The sequence below is a fragment of the Rhipicephalus microplus genome, chromosome 4 (assembly GCF_043290135.1).
Source record: "Rhipicephalus microplus isolate Deutch F79 chromosome 4, USDA_Rmic, whole genome shotgun sequence".
NCBI classification, from domain to species: Eukaryota; Metazoa; Arthropoda; class Arachnida; order Ixodida; family Ixodidae; genus Rhipicephalus; species Rhipicephalus microplus.
Window position 1 is genome coordinate 200559700 of NC_134703.1, and position 20490 is coordinate 200580189.

Sequence of the window (20490 nt, forward strand, 5' to 3'; positions counted from 1 at the left end):
CGTTGTTTTTAGGGATCTTGATGGCGTCAGGTAATCTGGCTTGGGTATTTAGGTTCCATTTTTTTTTTTGTGACAGGTCCTTGGGCCGGATGCCCCCAAGCGTGCCTTCCCGTCATCTCGGACATTCTTTTGTGGGGTGCGGGTTGTCACCTGCACCGGCTGTCTTTGTCTCGGCTGTGCCTTTGCCGGCGGGGCAGTGGCTACGAATGGGCCCCTCTGGAATGTGCGGAAGGCCGGTTGTGTGCTACAGGAGCGACTGCCATCAATTCCTCCTGCATGGTCGCTTCCGAGTCCCCGCGCGTGTGCCACGTGCATCTGCCACGTGTGTGAAGGGATACTTGTGTTGTGCTCTTCATGAGTGGTTAGTTCCCGAAGAGACATTCCGCCCCTATCTTCGGAACTGCACGGCGAGGCAGCGGGAGCAGCCCGCCAGAAGGAAACAGGAGAGAGTCGCGAGAAGAGTCGTCGTTCAGACGTTACTGTCGGACATGTTGCAAATAAACGTCTTGTTAAGTTTTCCTCTACGCCAGTCCCTCTGCCTCAGCTTTCTGGAGTTCTGAACGTCCCCGTGGCCTGCGGAATGACGACCACCACCCAGCTCCACGCTACCTACTGGGTCCGCTGCGGCCACCGACACGGCTCGTAACAGGGCCAACAAGTTAGGCTTCTTTGCGAGCGTTCCGAAATTGCAGTGAGGTGAACGTATATCATGAGCATGACCACCCAAAAAGCCTGCGCACATTGCAACGGTTACACAATACTTTCAAATTTATTTCCATTATTTTGTAATTAAGTTATTTGATGATCAGATACATAATTTCACAGCAATGAAATTCTATAAATGTGTGAATCTCTTGTTGTAGAGATTGCTTCATCCGGTATTTGCTACAGCAAAAGCCATCAAAAGCTTTTGTTATAAGATGCTAGCATTCAGGAGCGCTGCTAATGCATGCATGCCCTTTTTCAGGGCTCCCTGGTGAAGCAGGTGATATGACTGGCTTTGAAAAATGTTAATATAAGTTAGGTTTTATGGTTTGTATCGTACTGCTCGATGGATGGATGGATGGGTAGATGGAAAGTCATTTAATGAAAAAAAAAAAGTGGGAGGCACAGGACCTCTGTGGGGATAACAGTGATTTTTTAACAACACTACTAGTTCACAGTGTGATGGGTTTTACACTTATTGTATTCACGATCACTGGTACTGAGGCGGTACAGGGTCAGTGTCGTTTGTCGAACCCCTTAAACCACTTTGATCAGGCCGCTCTGACTTCCATATTGGGCAAATAATAACTGCGTGTCCGGGTCCAAAAGGAGCGCTTCACGATAATTCGTGTTTTGCAAAGCTTGTATGGCCATTCATCCTTTTTTCAAATGCGAAAAACTGCCACACTAAGTGGTGAAGATCTGCGTGGCAGCCCAGCCCACAGTGATTGCATGTCACTGTCGCAATGTCCGGTTGTAGCCATTTTGCTAAAGAGTATGGTGCATATGCAGAATTTGCGTAGACCTTGTTAATGAAGACTTCTTGGGAGCGTGAAAGCGGACATTTGCTGGAAAATACGACTCGTGAAGTAACCTGCGCAATGCGTTTTTTACTAGCATGATTCAGGGACGTGCGTACGTAGTGCATTGTGGCTACCGAGGGAGCCATTTGACTTAAGAGCTCGTACAGGTTCGCCCTGAGGGGTGGGGGCAGAGAAAGACTGGTCCACCCACCTGCAAAAGCAACAGCGGGGTGTGTCGCCGTATTGCCCCCGAGCACACACCCGTAGGCCCCGGCGTCCAAATAATTTCTATTCGCCTGTCGGCGTTTTCATGCCTACGAATGATGCTTTGAATAGCAGCAGCTGTAGCATCCTCTCACGCTGGGCAAAATATCTCCAAGTAGGCAGCGTGCGAGTCGGTAAAGACACGAAGGGGTTTCTGTATAGTGTATGGGAGGCTTGCAGTCGCTCCCCATATGGCAAGTAGTTCGGCATGCATGGGGGTACCGTTCGGTAGATGGCACCTGTAGGCCCCAGTGTACTTGGTGGTCTGGGCGCAGATCCATGCTATACAAGCTTTGCCATCGGAAAGGGCAGCGTCCGTGTATATGTCGATGGTATCTAAGCTCGCTTCTCTGAGTTGTGGCTTGGCAAGAAACTGGCAAGCAGTATTATTGTGACGAGATATGGGGCGACGGAACAGTCGAGAGGCTATTGGAGTTTCCCATGGGGATAAGGACTGATCAAGAAGAGGTGCATCATCGTGCCACTGACAATCTGAGGCCAGAAGGCAACAACTTTGCGGTGTGTTTTCCAGGCAGATGTGGTGTCGAGTGTTGGCTTCACGAATGATGTCTTGCAGAGAGGGCAAGCCTCCTGCGCTTTCAAGGGCGGATATCTTAGTGTGTTTAGGGAGCCTCGTGATGGTACGGAGAGTAGCCCAATGAAGGCGTTCCAAATTTTGGATGTCCGTTGGAGAGAACGTGTACATGGGTGCGCCGTACAAAATCTTTTAACGGCCGCAGCTCTTGCGAGAGTGCAATAGGCTTGTTGTCGTGCACCTCTGTACTTGTTGGACAGACGACGTATCATTATAACGTGGCTGGCCATGCCTGCCGCAATCCACGTACCCACTTTTGTGGGCTGTTGCAGCTGACTATTGGCAAACCTAAAACTTTGATTTGTCCGTTTTTTTTATTGTATAGTGCATGATCCAATATGGAGTGAGATGCACATTTTCGGGTTGGTGCGATTCTTGCCGTCAATGCTTATGAGTTCTGTCTTATGTGGAGCCAGCTGCAGGCCTACTTCCTTAAGAGTGAACTCTAAACTAACGAGGGCAGCCTGCAGCTCGGTCTGAATTGATTCTTTGTCAGAATAATCCACTGCCTCTGTCCATATAGTAATATCATCGGCGTAGATAGCGAATCTAGCCGTGGTGTCCCATTTAAGGTTTTCTGCTACCCTGCTCATGGCCAGATTAAACAGCGTCGGTCCTAAAATAGATCTGTGTGGAACATGTCTGTCCAAGTAGTAAGTTTTTGGGCTCCATCCAGGTGATGCACCGCTTAAGCGAATGGGCCGACCTGTAAGAAAATTTGGAATCCATGTCTGCGCAGGCTGACTTGGGTAGCGCTTAGCAAGTTCTTCAAGAATGGCGTTATGATGAACATTATCGAATGCTTTCTGCATGTCGATGACCAGCAAGTAGTCAGGTAACATCTTTCTTGATATACGATTGATAACGCGCCGTAGCAGCCAAAGGCAGTCATGAGTGCCGAGGTTAGGGCAAAAACCCGCCTGGGCTGGATGGTATCTCGACCGGGTTATCTCGAGGTAATGGGACATGCGTGTGTGAATCACGCGTTCAATGAGCTTACATAAAGTAGATGTTAAAGATATTGGCCGGAGGTTCTTGTCGAGGGTCTTCTCTTTTCCATGTTTCGGAATAGGATAAATGAGAGAGAGCTTAAGATTCTCCTGAACATTTCCTGAGGCCCAGAGGTCATTTATTACCGCCAAAAATGCGTCCTGGGCTTCATCTCCGAGGTTGCAGAGTTCTTGCCATGTGATTCCGTCGTGGCCAGGCACCTGCCCATGTTTGATGGCTGCTAGCATTTCTCCCATGCTAAATGGGCGATTGAGATTCGGATCAGGTTGCGTTACGGTGCAGGCTTTCGGAGATGTAGGCGGAGTGAGTGAAGCGTGAGGAAAGCAAGTGGTAATAACTTCGTCTTTCACAACTGACGAATCTGCTTTGAGGAACAGCTCGGCCAGAGGAGGGTTGCCCTTTTCTTTCCCGCTGAGGCAACGGAAAATGCGCCATAGACCTTGGAGGCCCGGTACACGGCCAAGGCGTTCGCAGGTGGATTGCCAGGCTTCACTTTGAAGTTGGAGCTGATATTCATTGATAAGCTTAAACTGGTGCTTAATTTTCATGAGGTCAGAGTGTCATTTGCCGTGCGAGCGGTATCTTCTGACTAAATAGTCCGCTGTTTTCCATAAATTGCCTAAATGGTTATCCATTGGTTGAGTATGGTCTTAGCATGGCACTGTTTCGTGTTCCCGCCCTCAATTGTCGAGAAGGATCCAGTAACATTACTACGAAAAGTATTCCATTAGTCATCGTTGTTGTTTCGATCCGGAGGCGTTTTCGATGAAGTGCCATGAATATCGGGAGATGATCACTGCCCCATGACTGGTTGGAGACTGTCCAGTGCCGTACAAATTGGGGGCTGGCGAGGGTAAGATATGGGGTCGTGTCTCTCTGCGCTCTATGTAGTCCTATTCTTGCAGGGGTGTCGGGGGAGTTACAAACTTCTACAGAAGAGAGTTCAATAGCGTCGTAAAGATGTTTTCCGCATTTATTCGGCTTTCGGGCACCCCAGGCATGGTGATGAGCATTAAAATCACCTCCAATGAGCAGAGGGAGGTTCTTAGATGCTTGCTTATGCGTCTCCAGCCATGTGTATGGTCCAACTGAAATATTTCTTGGGCGAAGATACGCAGACACGGCCACGAAGGGCTTTTGGTCAGGAGGACAAATTTTAACAGCTACTATTTCGCGAGCATTAGAACTGAGATCAGGAATGTCCAATTGAGTGGGCGAGCAGTCATTGCGCACCAGAAGCGCTGCCTGGCCTTTGGGAAGCTGCCGCTTATGTTTGATGAGTGGTGTCTGAAAAGCACGGTAACCAGGAAGCGAGCACGTGCCGCGCGTCTCCTCGAGAAGAAAGAACAAGGGGCGATGCCTTTGAACAAAATTACGGATAGTGAAGCACGTTTGGTTATAACTACGACAATTCCACTGCACCCCCTGAGCGAAAGAGCTCATGAGGAAGGCCCTGGTTTGCGGCGCTTATTGTCATCAGCGAGGACACTGCACTGCAGTTCATCAAACATATTTCGAAACCGAGTTTCCATGGTATCAAGGGCTCGTGTTAGAGCGTTAACCATCTCCGACCGAATCGCATGCTCCAGCTTATTAGATTCTTGAGCCCGTTCTTGTCCCAGGAGCCCAATAATGTGGGTGTAGGCAGAGTCTTTGTCAGTAACCGGTTTAGAGCGACGTGTCGGAGAATAGCTTTTTCTTTTATTTCGAGACCGACTAAGGCTTGGCGCTGGGGACCGATTCCCGTTCTTTTCATCCAGCATGAGGTCGCAAAGTCTCTGATTTTCCTGCCCAATTCCTGTACTTCTTGGCGAAGGTTGTTGACAAGCTGAGTCAGATCGGAAGAAGCGGCAGTTTGAGCCCAGGTTACCTTCTGAGGCGTCGGAGGGGTAGGCTGTATGGCAGATGTCGTAGTTGATGAATTATTAGTGTTGTGAGGAAGGGCTGATTCAGATATATTTCGTTCAGGACAATGAGGGCTGAGTGAAATGTGTGTGGACGCTCCACAAGCCAGGCAATGAGGAAACTGCTTACAGTTTGGGTCGACCTCATGCGGAGCTTTACCACAGTCCCGGAATACTGGTGAGAAAGAACAGTATTTGGCCACATGGCCCAAACGATGACAGTTGTAGCATGCGACCGGGCGAGGCCGATATTCGTGAACACGGATGACTTCATATTGAAACACCAAGTGTTTCGGCATGGAGTTTGTATCAAATGTCAAAAGCAGCAGCTGTGTTTTACAGAGCATGCGCACGTCAGTGATGGTTGCCTGTTCACAGCGCAGATGCGCTTTGATGTACTCAATTGTTAGGCCGGGTCTGATCTTTATTAACCCACGAGAGCTGCCGACTACGTGTGGCTGAAGAGGTGATGTGGCGACATCAATTACTCGCATGCTACCACTGACTGTTGCCACTAAGTGCGAGAGTGTGCATAGTTTGCGAAAATGACCTTTGTCACGAAGTGTGATCCATATGCAGTTACTGTTATGTCAAAGCGGAGAATTGACATTTCTGCAATAAAGGTTGACGGAGCGCTTTGCTCTATGGCGTCTCTAAGGGCTTGTTTCGAAATGTCTGTCACATGCACTTTGTTTAGCAGCCTGATCAAAACAGTATAGCGGGGCCAACTCATCCGTTCGGCGTGCAGTCTGTTCGGCGACACTTGGCGTCGGTAGTACACGGCATTATTCTTTTTTACTCCATTGTCAAGAAGTTCGGTGGTGCCAGTAGAAGAGCTCGCTGCCGTCTCGTTGACACGCGGTCCGGTAGATGATTCTGATGACAACATAGACTGCGTTGCATTCATTGTCTCGTTTTCGTCAGATAGCGTTAGGAAATCACTTGAGTTCACTGAAACGCTTGTGCATGCGGTGGTCGTTTTCATAGTAGGCATCTTGAAATTCGGAGTGAAATGCGCTGGGAGTAACAGATTCATCAGGCACGGCATGGACGCACACACGCGGAGCGAACGCGGTCGCCTGCAGCTGTGCCCTAAGCCAGTCCGAAGCTGCTCACTAGGCTTAGGGTGGTCAGTTTACAAAACACAGAGAAAAAAGAGAAAAAGGTTCTCCGAAAATGCTGTCTGTGTGAGACATGCTCACCGTTTAACTGGCATTCACTTCTGCGGCAACGAATCGTGGTATATCAGCAGAAAAAAACTGGTCGAACTGACAAAAAAACAAGGAGCCGAGGTCAGGCACGTCTGCCATCGTGGGCACTCAGCAGCGCCCCCCTCCTCGATGCTATACATAATTAGAAATTTTTATTACTAGTTGTAGCACACAGATGTAGAGTGGAAACTTTTTTGGCAAAGTTTGATAAAATATGGCGACTTTTGTCGACATTTCTCTCTTCATATCCATTCTCACTCAAAACTCAGAGGCAACCATGGTCCCATTCTTGAATGAGATGTAATCCGGCCATGACGATACGCTAGTTGAAAGCTTCTATGAGGACGTGGAATGCGCAATGAGTAAGGTAAAAACACAGTAATGTAAAAACACACAAACCGAAGCAGGCACTAACCTGGAGAGGCTGTCCCTGGAAGATACGTTCCAGCTCGGCAAATATAGCCCCATGGTCTTCTTCCTCATCGAGGAGGAAGCATCCACTGTCGACGCGCTCCTCGCACTTTCTCTCTTCTTGGGTGCTGCCTTCCAAGATGTGCTCCCCTGCAAGAACCGGGTGAGCAGGTAAACAGTTATTTTGGCTACCCAACAGTGCACACTACTGCCCTTTTAATGAAGTTGTGACAACACATATTGTTATTCTACAAATGAAGTAATCTGCTACAAGAATTAGCTGAATACTTCCACAGAAGCAGATTTATAGTTCAAAAATAAAGGTTGCTATTCCTCCCATATATATTTTTTTAATTGCGTGCAATGCAGAGGCTATGACAGAGCATTGTCTATGATGACCAACCCAGTGCACCTTACTGTCACAGTTCAACATTTACTTAGTTCGTTCACTTTGCCATTTCCAGTTATAGTGCTAGACTGTCCCTCAACCTGTCACTGTTAACTACAGAATGACCTGGATAATGCTCGAGTTAATGTAGTGTTTACATGCTTCTAGCTGGCAGCCTGTAAGTCACAATTAGGCCAACAAACAGTTCTGGTAAATGATTGCTGTTCACACTGTGGTGCTCCATGTATGTTCACAGATGCTGCTTAGACTATTTCTGATTATTCACTCCTATGCAGGCCCATAGCCAGAAATTTTTCTCGTGAAAAATAAAAAAGACATTACGAATCCTCTAATGGGAGCCTTTCAATGAACAAGGTTCCTTGCCGACCAGAAGGGCATCCATCAAAGCCTCAACTTGATTATTCAACAGGAATGTGTTCGAAAGTCAACATACCATATCTACTCACATAATTTGCACCATCACATGATTTGCTCACCCCTAATATTTTGTCAGCTTAACAAAAAAAAAAGATATTTACTCCCATATTTATCACTCCCCGAGCCGGCTGAGCCAGCTCGCTGGCGCTCGTACAAAGAGACTGTGGACATTCATATTTTTTGGACGGGCGCGCCGAGCACGCGCCTTGCCGATCACACGAGCGCAGTTAAACGGGCTGCGAGTGCAAAGCCACTTCTTCCGAAGACTTCCCCCGAACTAGGGTCCCTATAATGCTAAACCAAGCAGTGAGCAGCCACATCAGCAACGCTCAGAGCGCCCCAACTAAGATAAGATAGCAGCAATGCCACTTACAGAAACTCATGCGGTGAGATTTGTCTATTGCTAGGAATCTTCTAATGATGAATACAGAAACAAAAATGACACACAAAGAGCCAAGCTGGTTTTGCTACTGTCACCATTTAGTGCATCTGCAGACATCCTTGTAAACATGTATCTTAACTGTATTTCCACAGCATCAAGAGCTTCAATGTTAGTTTCTCCTACATGCTGCAGCGGCATGGAAGAAAAAGCTCTACAAAAACAGCAAATGTCTAAAAGATACACTGCCTAGAACCCTCAGATTAGCAACTACTGCATTTAGCCGAGCAGGATCCCCCAACAGCAAACAGAGACAGATGTCATCACAGCTGTGGTGTAGCAAGTGCCTCACACAACTATGGAACTCCTGTTGCTCTTTTGGCTTGATTTGGGACTGAGAAACCAAGTTTTTTGGCCAGTTAAGTCCTTGTCGCTTCGAGCTTCCCTACTCTGGTATTTCATGTAGAGCAATGTGCCCTGCTGTTTCAAAGCACTCTCAAATCTTATAAATATGTCTTTATATTGTTACGTAAAAATGGCACGAGGTGTGTCTATTTAAAATCTATATTCAAAATGATGCGTATGGCGTCGACTAAGATGGAAGCAGCACGCGCAACCGACAGAGCACTTCCTCGTTGTTGTCTTTTCACCGCTGATACGTCAGCTACGTAGCATTACCCCTCCGGCGGTAAAAGCGCCGTCTCGGTGCACATTAACTACGGTCTTCAGTAGGCAGGTGGTAAGGTTTTAGCCTGCTCACGTGCACAACATCACTGGGTGTGGTTGCAGGCAGGCTTGTGGTCTCAGATGCAGGAATGATCTCATAGGTGACGTCGGTTACCTGGCGGATGATACGGTAAGGACCCATGTAGCGAGACAATAACTTCTCTGATAAGCCAACTCGACGAACTGGGCACCACAGGAGAACAAGGGAACCGGGTGAGAAGTGAACGTCAGCATGCCGGCTGTCGTAGATGGCTTTCTGGGTGGCTTGCGAAGCCAAAAGTCTAGAGCTGGCGATCTGACGTGCGTGGTCGGCACGAGCAATAGCGTCGCGTGCATATTCGGTTGACGGCGTTGTAGTGGTTGGAAGTAAGGTGTAGAGTGGTAACGTCGGATCACGGCCATAAAGCAAATAAAAGGGTGAATAACCAGTGGTGTCGTGACACGAAGAATTGTACGCGAAGGTCACGTGAGGTAGCGCCAGGTCCCAGTCATGGTAGTCGGAGGACACATACATAGCGAGCATGTCCGTTAGGGTCCGATTTAGCCGTTCGGTAAGGCCATTTGTTTGGGGATGGTAGGAAGTAGTCAGCTTGTGGTGCGTCGAGGAAGAGCGCAGAAGATCGTCAATCACACGGGACAAAAATGTGCGGCCACGATCTGTGAGTAATTGGCGTCCTAGGAGCGCCATGCTGTAGGATGACGTCGTGGAGCAAAAAGTCCGCAACGTCAGTAGCGGTGCTGGTGGGGAGCGCTCGAGTGATGGCATACCTAGTCGCGTAGTCTATAGCAACAGCGACCCACTTGTTGCCCGATTTCGACTCGGGAAAAGGACCGAGAAGATCTATACCAACACGGAAGAAAGGTTCGGTTGGGATGGAGATCGGTTGAAGAAGTCCAGCCGGGGGCACAGTAGGTCGCTTCCTACGTTGGCATTTATCGCAGGAGGACACGTAACGGCGCACGGACCGGGCGAGACCGCGCCAAAAGATGCGGCGACGCACGCGGTCGTACGTCCTAGATACACCCAGATGAGCAGCAGTTGGTTCATCGTGAAGCTCGTGCAGCACAGTTAAACGCAAATCGTGCAGCACAGTTAAACGAAAATTTTTCGGCACGACAAAAAGGAGCTCAGGGCCATCTGGCTGGAGGCTACGACGGTACAGCGTGCCATTCAGGAGGACGTACATGCGAAGTGACGTGTCGTTCGGAGCAGATTCGAGAAGGTCAATAAGTTGTCGCAGAGAAGCATCACAACGTTGTTCATCACCAATCTGAAGAAACTGGGACATTGACATGACGCTGAGGCTAGGCTCGATGTCTGGTTCGTCGGGCTGATCAACAGGGTAGCGGGATAAGCAATCGGCGTCCAGATGGAGACGTCCAGACTTATAAGCAACCGAGTAGGAATACTCTTGTAGGCGTAATGCCCAACGACCAAGTCGTCCAGTGGTGTCCTTCAGAGAAGAAAGCCAACACAGCGCGTGGTGATCTGTGATGACACGGAAAGGGCGGCCATACAAGTAAGGACGGAATTTCGAAACCGCCCAAACAAGAGCGAGACATTCCCGTTCTGTTATAGAATAATTGCGTTCAGACTTAGAAAGCAGACGGCTCGCGTACGCGATTACACGGTCGTTGCCCCGCTGAATTTGCGCCAAAACTGCACCAATTCCGTGACCACTCGCGTCTGTTCGCACTTCTGTGGGAGAATCGGGGTCGAAATGTGCAAGAATAGGAGGTGTCGTTAGAGCGGTGATTAGCTGAGAGAAGGCGTCAGCTTGAGGAGGGCCCCAAGAAAATGGGACGTCTTGTTTGAGAAGGTCGGTGAGTGGCCGTGCGAATGCCGCAAAGTTTTCACAAACCGGCGAAAGTAGGAGCAGAGGCCCACAAAACTGCGAACATCATGAACAGAGCGTGGGACTGGGAAGTTTGTTACAGCGTGTACTTTCGCCGGGTCTGGCCGTACGCCGGCAGCGTCAACAAGGTGACCCAATACGGTAATCTGACGAAGACCGAAGTGGCACTTGAAGGAATTGAGCTGCAGGCCGGCCCGTCGAAATATGGATAGAATGGTCGAAAGGCGTTCAAGGTGGGTTGCAAAGGTAGGTGAGAAAATGATCACGTCGTCCAAGTAACACAAACATGTCGACCATTTAAATCCTTGTAGGAGCGTGTCCATCATTCTCTCGAAGGTCGCTGGAGCGTTGCAGAGCCCGAACGGCATGACCTTGAATTGGTAAAGGCCGTCAGGGGTAACGAAGGCGGTCTTTTCTCGGTCCATGTCATCTACAGCAATTTGCCAGTATCCAGATCGGAGGTCGAGAGATGAAAAGAAGGTGGCGCCATGGAGGCAATCAAGGGCATCGTCAATGCGTGGTAGAGGGTACACGTCTTTTTTCGTAATTTTGTTGAGGCGGCGATAATCAACGCAGAAACGCCATGAGCCATCTTTGTTTTTTACTAATACCACGGGAGATGCCCAAGGGCTCGTTGATGGTTCGATTACGTTTTTCGTAAGCATTTTGGCCACTTCTTTCTGAATCACTTCTCGCTCAGATGCTGACACGCGGTACGGCCGACGGTGAATGGGCGCAGAGTCACCAGTGTTGATTCGGTGAGTGACAATTTTAGTCTGGCCCAAGGGACGATCGTCGGTGTCGAAAATGTCACTGTATGAGGCCAAAACTTGGCAGAGAGCATCGGCCTGGTGAGGCGACAGCTCCGATCCAATCATGTTTCGAAACATACCACCGTCTGAGCTGGGTGACCGTGAGACTGCGCTTCGATCAGGAGCAGATACAGCGACAACACTGACATCGTCCTCTGTTATGGCAGTTAGCTGGGCTAGAGACATCTGGCAGGGCAACACTTGAGGGGTGAAACCAAAGTTAAGGAGCGGAAGTAACACACAGTCATCCGCTATGGTCGCGATGGTATAGGGCACAGTAACACTGCGCGTCAGCCGAACGTCAGTAATTGGTGTAACGATATAATCACCGTCAGGAACGGGAGGGGTCGATGACAAAGACACGTACGTGACGGCTCGAGGTGGCAGGCGAACGAAAGTGGTTGGGCTCAAGCGGCTGGTGGGCTTTGCAGAGTAGTCGGCAAAGATTGGTAGATCAAGGCTGAGGGTACCAGACGAACAATCAATTAAGGCCGAGTGTGCCGAAAGGAAATCAAGGCCAAGTATGAGATCATGAGGGCAGCAGGCTAGCACGGCAAAAAGGACCACGGCGTGACGACCGGCAATGCTGACACGAGCAGTGCACATTCCGATTACTGGTACAGTACCGCCATCGGCAACACGTATTGCCTGCATCGTAGATGGCCTCATAATTTTTTGTAAGCGGCGGCGTAGAGAAGCGCTCATAATAGACAGGTGCACAGCTGTGTCAATGAGGGCGGTCACAGGAACATGGTCGACTTGTACTTCAAGCAGGCTATGGTGCGTGGGAAGCGTCAGTAGAGGATTTTCGGTCGTCATTGGTATTGGAGCTTCACCTCTATAAGCTGCAATATCTAGTTTTCCTGCTGCGGTCGTCCAGAGAAGCTCGGCGAAGAAAAGCGCCGAGGTGGCGGAGAGCGGGATTGGCGACGTAGCGGCGACGGGGAGCGAGAGCTACGGCGACCGGACGAAGGGGCGTCAGGGTAGCGGCGACCGGGCAAAGGGGCATCAGTGGAAAGCTCGTAAGATGACGACGAATAGAAATTGAAGGGTGTGGCGTCTGAACGTCGAGGGCTCGTCGGATGCATGAGCGCCGAGGTAGAGAAAGTCTGACGTGGTTGGTTTGACCAACGGCGGCGGCAATAGCGAGAAACGTGCCCAGGCTGGTGGCAGGAAAAACAAATAGGTCGGTCGTCGGGTGTTCGCCATTCCGAAGGGTTACGGAAGAGCATTGTTGGAGGTGAACGGCGAGCGTGTCCTCGGGAGTAGGACGGGACTTCAGGGCGAGTCAGGGGACATGCTGCGGGAAGTCCGAGGTTCGCAAACTCCTGCCTCACCAACGCTTGTATTAACGCCACTGATGGCTGTTGTTGGTCAGAGGCGAGCGTTGCGAAAACGGGTGGCTGAAGAGGAGCCGGACAGGCGGCTTCGATTTCCCGACGAACAATACGTGTGACGTTGTCATACGTGGGGGACTGGCGGGCGGCTTCACACGATGAGGTCGCGGCCGTGTTGGGCAGCCGGGTGAATCGCTGAATGATACGGCGGCTTTTGGCTTCTTCGAACCGCCGGCACTCTTTAATGATGGTGTCGACGGTGGCAACGTTGTTGTAAACTAGTAGATTAAATGCGTTGTCTGCTATGCCTTTCAGCACATGGGCCACTTTCTCCGACTCACTCATGTGCTCGTCAATCTGGCGGCATAGGGCGATGACGTCGTGAATGTACGCGACGTACGACTCCGTCGATGTCTCTGCACGGGCCGCCAGTTGATTCCGCGCTGCGATCTGCCGCCCAATGGTGTCGCCAAAAAGGTCGCGGATCTTTTCTTTAAAGGAGTCCCAGCTCGTAATCTCCGCTTCGTGCGTCTCGAACCACACGCGCGGTGGGCCATCGAGGTAAAAAAGCACATTGGCAAGCATAAGAGTCGGGTCCCACCTATAGCTTGCGCTGACCTGTTCGTACCGGTTGATCCATTTGTCGACGTCAACGCCATCCTGACCGGAAAAGACACCGGGATCCCGAGCAGGAGGTAGAACGACGTATGTAGAAGTCACGGTAGGGGCAGGTGGCGAAGACGATGGTTGTTCAACCTGTGACATGGTTGGACCTATGATGATGCGGCCGTTGCGGAGCTTCGTGATGAAGACGGGGAAGTACCCAGCACGTCCACCACAAAGATGTTACGTAAAAATGACACGAGGTGTGTCTATTTAAAATCTATATTCAAAATGATGCGTATGGCGTCGACTAAGATGGAAGCAGCATGCGCAACCGACAGAGCACTTCCTCGTTGTCGTCTTTTCACCGCTGATACGTCAGCTACGTAGCAATATATTAACAAGTCGATATACATAAACAAGTCGGATCACAGCACAAGAATCTGAGGTGCTTGTGCTTCCAGACATCAGTTCACTTTTTCAAAAACCTGTTAGTGGTTTTGAAAAACATTATACAGAGACAGTACATTATACTGAGCTTGACAACACACAAATTCTTTCCTGAGAGTAAAATAGTGCCCACCCTACACCTTCTATTATGAGCCCTTGAAATATTTTGCTGGCCGCTGCAAGACCTGGGCAAAGGAATTCTCCCTTTCAAAATAATTTTCTACTCCTGAGCATGTTACTTCAGTAAAGTCTTCTTCTGAAATGCTGTATTCAACACAGCTGGGCTAATTACTCAAATCTAGCCGCTGAAAATACAAAAAGTGAGTGCATTATTCTCTCCTAAAATTTCTCATCTTTTTTGCCCTGTGACATCGTTAGTGTACATGCTCTACACAAAATATCAGTCATCATTTATCTCCTGCATTATTTTGCTATGCAGCCGCCAATCTGTTCGTCCTTGTCTGGCACGACTATCATGCGCAATCAACCAATTTCACTTCATTTTGTGTTTTTAGGACTGTGCAAGTGGTGATAACAGTGTGTAGCCGAGAAGTGCGAAATCCTGACAGGCTGAAGCACTCAGTGCTGACGTTGTTCCCGCGTGTTTAAGAATGAAGTGGCGAAAAGATACATAGCCTGTGTGAAGGGTAGGAAAGCGAGAAGCAACCCAATTCCTCCTTTTTGACCACAGATTAATAAGGGGCACTTAAAAAACAGGAAAAACTAAAGTGAGATGAGCTCACTGTTCCCAATAGCCTTATCGGGCATTTAATAAAAATACCCCCCCCGACCGCCACATGCTTCAACCTTCTTCTGCACTCTTTGTTATGCATGGTCTGGAACCTACCAGGAAAATCTTTCCTATAGGTGCTTTTTTTTTAGCTGACAGACAAGATAGCAATATGAATTTCATCCAATTTTGAAGGCAGGAATGATGCTGCACCATTTATAAGATGACATGGACATCCTATTTTCACTATTATACGTATAGCCTTTTTGCTCTTCGTCAAGATTAAAACTATGCTATTGCCTAATCTAACTTTGGCATTGTATCTGCAAAAGACCATGCAGTCTGCGATAGCAGTATTAGAAGACATCATACAATTCATAAGTGTAGCCGATTTCTCGACCAGCTGCGTGACTTTAAGCAGTGCTTAACCCTTCGCCTACTAAAGACGCGTGCGTGCAACCACTCGTTTGCTTTTGGCGGGCGAGCATTTCTTTTCTTCAGTTTGAAACAATGCTTGCCTGTAGTACTGTAAACTACTCAAGTTGACTAGCAAGGTCATAAAGAAAGAAGTTAAACAAGAAAATACTTCGAATCTTATCGAGTTTCACTTGATTTATCACGAAATAAGATGTGACACATGATTGGAATAGCCGTGTTAGCTCCCCTACAAAATAAACTTGAAAGGCAGGCTGAGTGTACTTCTTGCTGTCATTAATGTTGGATATATAGATGGTTCGATAACAAAGATCAACACCAGAATTCTGTTGCACAAACAGCGGCCCACAACAGAGTGCTGCCTGTTGTCTCTCTTCCATCACTACAACGGCACAGTCATTGCAAATGAAGCCTTAAGGCAGAAACCGCCTCTGCTGGTCTGTCTTCAGCCTTGCGCAGCCATCAGTCCAGGAACGCTGTCCTTGCTTCCTTGGGCATAGAAACAGCAAGCTGGCCGCCACAAAAAGCCCCGTTCAGCAAGGACGGCGCCCCAGCTTTTTAGTCACCCGCCTGCCTGCCGAGGCGCACCATCCAGAAAAGGAGTCCATGCCATTTCGGCGACTTAACGGTACTATCACTACCACGGAGTTTCCTAATGTTAATTAGAGGGGACTCTGGCGCAGCGATCGTTCAGACACCATGGAAACAATCGGCAGTACACGGATTTGCCTAGTCTTCGAACTTGTGAATGGCATTTGTGGCTTTGTTTATTGCAGTGTTTCGGTTTTGTTTTGAGAGAATGATGAAATATTTTGAACTTCGCGACTCAATTTTAAATGGTAAACCTAAATAAATAAGGTGGTGAAGTGCAACCACTGAACATTTGCTGATTTTTGTTTCGTGAGAAAACAGCTTCAAGCCACACGAACACACAGGGAGCCAGAAGTACGAAGATTAGACAAATCCACGTACTACCCAGCATTCCCATGCTCACTGAAGCGCTGTACGTTGCAGCTCCCATAGACACTAGCGCCAGAGTTCCCTCTAGTTCATATTTAGGAAACTCTTTGATCACAACGGTTCAGCGACTCATGGCATTGCGGTGCCGACTGCTGCTACAATAACATATTTCGTGGCTACCGTCAAAAGTTCTCCAAGTGGGTCACCTAAAAATGCTACAAGAATCATCTGTGAAGTGCACTTGTCCCAACAACTGCAAAGCTTCATACCTTTACTCTGCGGGGTCTCAACCACCAGCGCGAGTACCACAAACCCCACTTTCTCCACAGTCATCGCACCCCCTGGTTTCTACAGCTGCGCAGTCAACCTATCCACCAACGTCATACAGACGACGTCATTGCTTGCCTGTTTCACTATCCAAACTTCCGGACCCTTGCGCTACACATTACCATCAGTAGTTGCATCGGAGCTACCGGAGTTCTGAGGATTCCAGGATGATGCTGTCCAGTGGATCGAAACGGTGAACCCTTTGGTACCCCCAATGCCTGGCCAGACCATCGAAAATGGCTGCTGGACATCAACCGCCTTAGCGGTGCTGCCAAATCCTGGCACAACTACGTAGGCGTCAGACAACGAACTTGGCCGGAATGGTGTACCAGGTTAGCGTATATATTTAGCCCGCTTTTCCATGCCTTCCACTAATTCCATGTCGACCCAGGCTCTACCGCAAATAGAAGTTTCTATGACTGACCACGTCGGCAGTGCACCTCTTGGAACCCTAGCTCGAAAAGGCCATCGTCACGACGGTGCAGTTTTACCATCCTCCAACCAGCCCTCTTTTAGAGAAATGGTTTGTGAGGGGAAGTACTTCGATTGCCTGTGTGTTCCCATGAGCCACTGCACAGACAGAATCGCAGACGTGAAAGAAAACGAGCTCGACATTGAAACCAGCCGCAAGCAGGGCTCCATGCCACACCTTTTGAATTCTGCAAATCCCGCACCACCAGACAACTATACCAACTGCAAGCCTCAGCCAAAAAAAGCCAATATTCACAAGCCCTGGCCCACGGCATGTGAGCTCGTTTAGCGTGTATCCACACAACGGACTAAATCCGTCTTTTCCGCAGCGGACTGAGCATCACGTCACCCCAAGTCGCCGATTTCTGCCATTCATGCCGGATCCACGGACGTCACGGACGGAGAATGCCAAGCTATTTTTCACAGTCGGATTCGCGCGGAATAACACAACAGATTTAGCTGAGGACACCATTACAGGTCTGGCAACAAGCGCTAACTTTTTTCTTCTCGTTTGGTTTTGTAAATTTAGCCGTAGATGAAAACATAAACCTTCAATACTTTTGCTCGCAATGAATTGGTTTTTGACTTTCAGTCATGCCATCTAGAGAAAATATGAATAAGAAAGCATTCGCACATTATTATGAACTCCGAGATTTGGTAGCCCTCGCGCTATCACAGATCGCTGAGCTCATGTTGTGCCAATAGCGGCATTCGCTAAGCCTACAGTTTTCAGAAAACGCGCGCGGCGCTCGGAAACAGTACCAAATTGTCATGTATACGCTGCCGCCAAAGCTTGAGGACACAAACCTAAAGCTGACACAACCATTAGTTTGAGCATAACAGCCCTCGCAATGCGCGACGAAGAGCTTAAATATTCGAAGCGGGCAGCTCTCGCTTCCGACAGTGCCGCCATGTTTTTTTTTCTCCAGCGTGTTCGTTTGCTCGCTTCGTATGTCATCTGGATGTGCTTCGCAGCCAGACGGGCGGCCGAACGATCATCCGCCGAAGAGATCTGTGCGGATATGTCCATCGTGTGGATACACGCTTACCAGAAGAACTGCCACTGAGTTGCCTCCAGGTCGCGCGTACCACAACATGGAGGTTTCTCGCACAGCATTCGTAACTGACCAACCGAGTGCCGACAAGTTCACAGGGACAAGCACCACAGCTGAGGTACTTTTGGATGCCCATGACAATCTTGGCAGGACGTGCAGGAAGGTAAAAACTTGTTCGCATTCTTCCTCCAGTCAGTATGTACATACTCGAGGCATAAATGTGAAAGAGCAGCACAAATTAGATCATACGTGCGACCGAAAACTGCACACAGCCAGCTCAAGCATGTGACCATAAAGACAGTCAGTGCTACAAACCAGAGCTATCATCATCAGCAGCACTCCAAGCCAAACCCCAGCATCTTCAAGACCTGCGACTGCTACGACATAGCCAGTGCCAGCCACTACAAAATAACCAGAGCCGCTCTCTAAACAGGCTCTGTCTATTTCGCAAGCCAAGTCGCAGCGTGGTCAGGACAGACCACTGCAATACAGCCGGCCATGCCCACCAGAACTTCAAGCCCTGGCATTCGGGGCCAAGTTCTGACTAAACACCAAGCTGGCACAAAGCAGAGAACAAGGTAGTCAGAATAAGAACAGCCGGCCCAAAGCAAGGGTGCTGTCTCTTGTTTCTTTCTTCACTACAGTGGCTACATTGTAGGCTTTCCATATCTGATTCTGCAGCAGCCGATCTCCTGTGCGAGGTTCCACTGATGTAGCATCAACAGCATTGGCATTGCATATATCAGTACATAACCTCATGTTTCCTTATGAGTGCACACGCCCCGATGCATGCGCTCATTACGCGCCATTTTGTTGGGAAACCCAGTGGTGCTGTCCCAGTGCTATACATAGTCATTTGACCAGTATAACACAGCGTATTGGGAGGCCGACACACTGCCCAACACACGCTCGACACTAGTGCGCGGAACGCCCATTCTAGATTGACATTAGGCTTTTTCGATTGCTTTTGAAAATTCTGGTCCAGGCCAAAATGTAATTCTGACTAAAACACAAACACCGAGTCAAAAAACAATGAGTAATAAAAAAAAATGCCCCCACCTCCCCAAAAAGAATTGTGAGCAAATGTGAATGCATTTATTGCGCCGAGAGTACACGGCACCGACTTCTGCCATCGCCTTGAAAGGCGCCCAGCCAGCGAACGGTCGAGAATGAGGCGTGCGCTTCATTCCATAAATTAACGCCTACTTGTCTGGGGCACCAGAATCATAAAAACAATTCAGCAAAAAAAGCGCACTGCGCTATATTGCAGGCACAGTACCTCTGCAGGTTCTTTGTTCCACCACTGTAAAATATTCAATATGAAACATATGTACAATTTCCGACTAATTTATAACTACTTCTTTTCAAAGGAACAATTTTGTATATTCATTAAAGGTTTATGAAACATAAGTGTACAACGCACGGATTCACGAACCCGAAGCGCTGACAGGCTTGTTAGTCGTTCTTTCACAAACTATTTTCTACAGTTTCTAGGATATACATGAGCTTTACTACTTAATAAATATGAATGCAAACTTTTTTACGTTTACAAAAAAAAACTTGTGGTAATTTTTTTCAACCCCTGTCTACTTTTTTTTCTTTATGATGCATAATACACCACTAGAATAAAATCATTACTCTTTTTATCACGTTCCTTGTCTTTTCATGCTTATTGTTTATTTTATTCATGAGTGCAGATACATACAGAGTGTTTCAGCCAAAAAGCCCCAAAAGGTAAGAAAATTAAACATTAGCGCTATGCATCTCCGATTAAAGCAGTATTGCTGTAAAAAAAATACCAGCGCTGCATTGAATACTGCCTACAGTCTCGTATTGCATTCCCGCATGGCGGCCGCTTTTTCGTCTGTTTTTTTTGCTTCTTCATTTTTAACAGTGCCATCCTACCATCACTTAACGTCCACCGTAGTCACCAATAGCCTTTTCAAGCAACCTTCGTGCATGAGCAGTCTTCGACAATTCCACGAACTTACATTCACGTGGCATTTTTAAAATTTTGCGCACTTTGAACAACGGCTGAAAAAAAATTAAGCAGCGCAGTTATCTCACTGTAGATGGAAAAGTTTATTATTTCTGGATGAGCACTACAAGTTTTGTATAGAAGATTTTTCTCTAACGTCGCTATTTAAAAAGTTTATTGAGTAATTTTTATTAATTGTCGAGCCTGGCAGATATATATATATATAGTTGAGAAAAGTACAGCGTTAATTGGAGATGCATAGCACTCATGTTTAATTTCTTACCCCTTGGTGCTTTTTAGCTGAAACACTCTGTATTTATCTTGCTCTGTGCATGTTTATTTTGTTGCTCCATGTATAACATTCTTCTAATATTTTTTATCATTTTTCCTTCTTTTACTGTAGTATCATTTGTTAAGAACAAGAATTCTGAAACTGCTGCCATATATGTGGGGCCTCAGGCATTGTCAAGTGGTTTTATAATTGCTTTTTGCCTGGGGGACCTCCAAATTCTTGGAGTAGAATAAAAAGCCATGGTGGAAAATAAAGATTGATATTATTTTGATATTGCTATCGTGTTCAAACTCCGTTGTGGCAAATATTAAGGGTCCTCCAATTTTTCTACAACCACCATGAGCTCTTT

The 20490-nt window shown here is 48.0% G+C and overlaps 1 protein-coding gene across 3 annotated transcripts in view; it reads right to left on the minus strand.

Annotated features, from left to right (window-relative positions):
- The window catches only part of LOC119172518 (NFE2 like bZIP transcription factor cap-n-collar), a 230236-nt gene that overhangs the window by 122155 nt on the left and 87591 nt on the right, over positions 1-20490 (minus strand). For all 3 annotated transcript variants that reach the window (XM_037423660.2, XM_037423659.2, XM_075893929.1), the window contains one exon: positions 6909-7054. In XM_037423660.2, the coding sequence (XP_037279557.2) occupies positions 6909-7054 (146 nt within the window). The remainder of the gene's footprint in view (positions 1-6908; positions 7055-20490) is intronic.